General features: G+C 35.7%; 1 protein-coding gene across 1 annotated transcript; it reads right to left on the bottom strand.

Moving 5' to 3' along the window:
* Positions 1-1,719: 1,719 nt before the first annotated feature.
* Positions 1,720-3,151, bottom strand: LOC116124235 (WEB family protein At3g51220-like). The gene is made up of 2 exons (XM_031409932.1): positions 2,989-3,151; positions 1,720-2,570 (listed from the first exon to the last, which is right to left on the bottom strand). Exons 1-2 carry the CDS (start codon positions 3,142-3,144, stop codon positions 2,034-2,036), a joined length of 693 nt encoding a protein of 230 aa, XP_031265792.1. The 5' UTR covers positions 3,145-3,151; the 3' UTR covers positions 1,720-2,033.
* Between the last annotated feature and the right edge of the window lie 562 nt (positions 3,152-3,713).

Genomic DNA, 3,713 nt, shown 5'->3' with positions numbered 1-3,713 from the left:
TTAAATGCACTCTCATCAGCATTTAATGCTCTGAAAGGGAATGTCGTTTTAGCATGACTTACATTTAATATGCATGGCTGGCACTTATTGCGCAATAGACACATCTGTCATAATAAAGTTTATTTTATTTACCGGACTAGCTGTCAAGCGCAATGAATAACATCCAAAGAGGTCGTTCAAGTAAAACACTCTTCGTCGTGTATCGATTTCGAAGCGATGTGATCCCTTGTTTTTGATAAAAATGTGCTAAGTATTTTCAGGTCACGAGTGACAGATGAAATTCAAAGCATGTTAGTATAGCACTGAGTAAGGTCCGACCTAGGTCGCTGAACCTGTGGGAGAAAACCGCCTCAGGTCACTTGTGCTATCCTTAGAGACCTATGTTACGACCTCCTTACAGCTCGATGGTCGGGTTGAACCACTAGTTTCACATTATCTTAATTGCTTGTCTCATATAGCTTGATTAGGCGTCACTTGGGATAAATCAAGTCACGGCATAATCATGAAGTTCTCAAAGTTCAATCCTTAAAGCTTAAAAACTGGGGGGCTTCTGTTATGCCTAAAAAAATTAGGACTGATGTAAGCTCATGCCAGCAAGGGCCAATCAGAGTTCAAGAAGGCTTTTGCCATCTAGACGCTACCACATCACGTAAGGATGGAAGAGGTAAGGCTATCGTTAGTGTGGCAAGTGAAAGGCTGGCTTGTGAGTGGCTAGGAATTGTCCACCTGCCCAAACCCTACGCAATTTAAAGATGTCTCCCGTGCAGACAGTCAATGGGAAGCAGGTTAGGAATTGTACCACACCTGCCTGACTGCATTATCATGATTATTACCTTGAATCCCTCGACTATAAATAGATGGCTCCTCTCTCATTTAACGGATTCACTCATTTTTTAATTTCTCAAAAGCAGACCCTCTCTCTGTATTTAAGTTTTCCCTAGATTGTAACTTAGCTCGCTGTACGCGACCTAGCTATAATAATTCATTAATACACATACAGTGGACATAGGATTCGTTTTTGAATATCCGAACTACTTCAAAAATCGCCTCTTGTTTCTTCTCTCGTTGCACATTTTCATATCACGTGTAATTTTTAAGTTCGCTTAGCAGTTTATATGTACGAGTCATTGGTGTCAAAATCAAGCATCAACAGGGAGGAATAGGCCATCAATGAGAGAAGTTGCAATGGAATTGGAGGGGATCATGATGATCGCAAAAGGGTATCTATCTAATCACCAGAAACAAGTCAAAATTGAAACGAAGAAATCAACTAAAAATTGGGAATTGAGTTATACCTCATCTGGAACTTACACAAATATGAGCAGTGAATCTTCAACAATAGATGTCCAACCACTTGTGTTATATACAATGTGACTACTAAGAGCTTGTCTGGCTAACTGCTTGTTTGTTTTAGTGTTTCAATGTCAACTTTACATAAAGAAATCTGCATGTTTTCCTTCACATTTTTTTTTTTTTTATTATTATTATTATTATATCTAGTTTCTAGGATAGAATTATATGAGACTTTCCCAAAAAATCTATTGAAAAATTTCAATCCTGTGGCTTTAGCTTACCTGGGTTCCATGCACTCCTGATACTGATTTGTGGCATTTCATCGAGCAATAATACAACATCTTCACACAATATTGGTAAGTTTTGTATACACTCAAATTACAAAGCAATAAACTTTATGTAACAGCCGGTTCACTATCAAGATATTGTGAATTTATACGTGTCCCTCTTGATTCGAATCTAGGATTTCATATTTGGAAACTCGTGCATAAATTCACAATATCTCAGCAGTGGTCAAAAGGTTACATTTTATCCTAATATACACTCACACAAAATATAAAATTTGTATCTCTTCAATAAAAAATAATTACCAGTCGTACAATTATACTAAAACAATCTTTGAACATCAATAAGGCTTCAAAATTCAACATTAACTTGTCTTATTCCCACAATTACCCTTGCTAAAGATCATCAAAATTTATTTGATTTGCTAGTCACAAGTAACTCAAGAGTTTTATCAATTAGCAAGTTTCTCTTCGGGATGAATTATGACCACCACCTGATTTTTTTACAGAGAAAAGCCATCCAATTAAAGGCTTCATCATTAATGGCTTCTTCTTCGTCATCTTCTTATTACCCCAATCAAACGGTGATCTCTTCATCTCCATTTCCTCTTCTCCAACAATCACCTGCGCCAAAGCAGGAGGGCTCGCAAAAGTCACAAATCTCCTTTTCTGATCACATTCTTCTTCCTCTTTAGGGTTCGCATTTTCAACAAACTTGAGGTCTTCGATCTTGGGATAATTGTCGTCACCATCGTCGTCGTTGTCAACTGGCTGAGGCTTTAGATTATAATACTCTTTAGCCTTCATCAATTTCAGCTCTTTCTTTGTCTCTTCAAGCTCTTGTTTGAGGGTTCGTGTGCATTTTGACATCTTGGTGATTTCTTCTTTTGTTTTTTGCAGGCTTTGCCTTGCTCCTTCGAGCTCCGCGGTTAGGGCTCCGATTCTTGTTTTATGATCAGAACCTCCATTTTCGATGCTCGCTGCAGCTTGCTTCTAGTGCAGTTGCACATTTATTTAAAAAAAAAGATGTTCATCTTAATTTGTGCCCTAAATACACATGTTTAAAAGATTGTGGACGTCGAGTCTCATGGATATACATAGTAATCATCAGGTGTAGACGTTCTGATTTTTTATTTTTAAATTTTATCATGAAACAAAAATTTACTAAAATATTGTATATTTGTATTTTCTTAACCTAAGAAAACTTGATAAATACATTCAAATCTGAGAATTTTCATAAATTTAAGCAAAAATAGCGACGGTGCATGCAATGCAGAAATTGTTTAATTAGTTATCCATGCAAGTTAATTAAGTGAATCGAAGTGAAAACTTTAACCAAACAAATCAATGAAATAAACAAACAGATGATTACTGGGAATTGAGATAAATTAAAGAAGAAGAAATAGATCACCTCTTTGAGCTTGTAGCCATAAATTTCCTTAACCAAGACTCTTTCTCCGAACAACGAAACAGCTTCTTTTACAGATTTGAAAGGAGATCTTGTGTCAATTTCTGCACGTCCCATCACCACCACCGTTCTATTCTCTTCTTCACCTTTCATCTCCATGCTTGTTACCATTTATCAATATTAATTTAATTCAACAAGCCATCAAGTTAATATATTTATACCAAGACTTTAATTGAATTGAGAAATGGGTTTGCTTTGATTATGAAAATGCTATTGCAGGTGGTAGTGGAGGCACTGTTTAATTTCCTTTTAATACAAGTCTTACTTTTGTTTATATAGTTAAGAAGATGATCAAAAGAGATGGACCGATGATGATGATGAAACGGGTTGGACGGATCAAATTATTTATAAACTTTCATTAATTGCTTTACCTAAAGGAAGATAAACTAAATCATGGTTATGGCCTTTTGTTTTCTTCCCGTCCACTTCACTAAATATTTGTTAACTATTGTTGATATAGCTTTTCAATTTGATTAGGACCTTGCTCCTATAATGTCTAATGGAGAATTATTATTACCAATCAATAGGTTCATATTCAAAGTGAGGCATGGAGCCTACTTCCAAATAATTAAGTAATTCTAAGGTCTAGTTAACATATTAATAAGCTACACATCCCAGGTAATTATGTTCCAGAATTACATAATAATTGATGTATCGTTTTATATAAC

Source organism: Pistacia vera, unplaced genomic scaffold (genome assembly GCF_008641045.1).
Source record: "Pistacia vera cultivar Batoury unplaced genomic scaffold, PisVer_v2 Contig151, whole genome shotgun sequence".
Classification (NCBI taxonomy): domain Eukaryota; kingdom Viridiplantae; phylum Streptophyta; class Magnoliopsida; order Sapindales; family Anacardiaceae; genus Pistacia; species Pistacia vera.
Note: the sequence above shows the minus strand (reverse complement) of the source record. Positions and strands in the feature narration are given on the sequence as shown.

Excerpts from the sequence above, each read along its gene's own strand:
- LOC116124235 (XM_031409932.1), bottom strand. The coding sequence starts at position 3,144 with ATGGAGATGAAAGGTGAAGAAGAGAATAGAACGGTGGTGGTGATGGGA. Across the intron at positions 2,571-2,988 it reads ATGGCTACAAGCTCAAAGAG|AAGCAAGCTGCAGCGAGCAT; the intron begins GTGATCTATTTC and ends CAACTGCACTAG.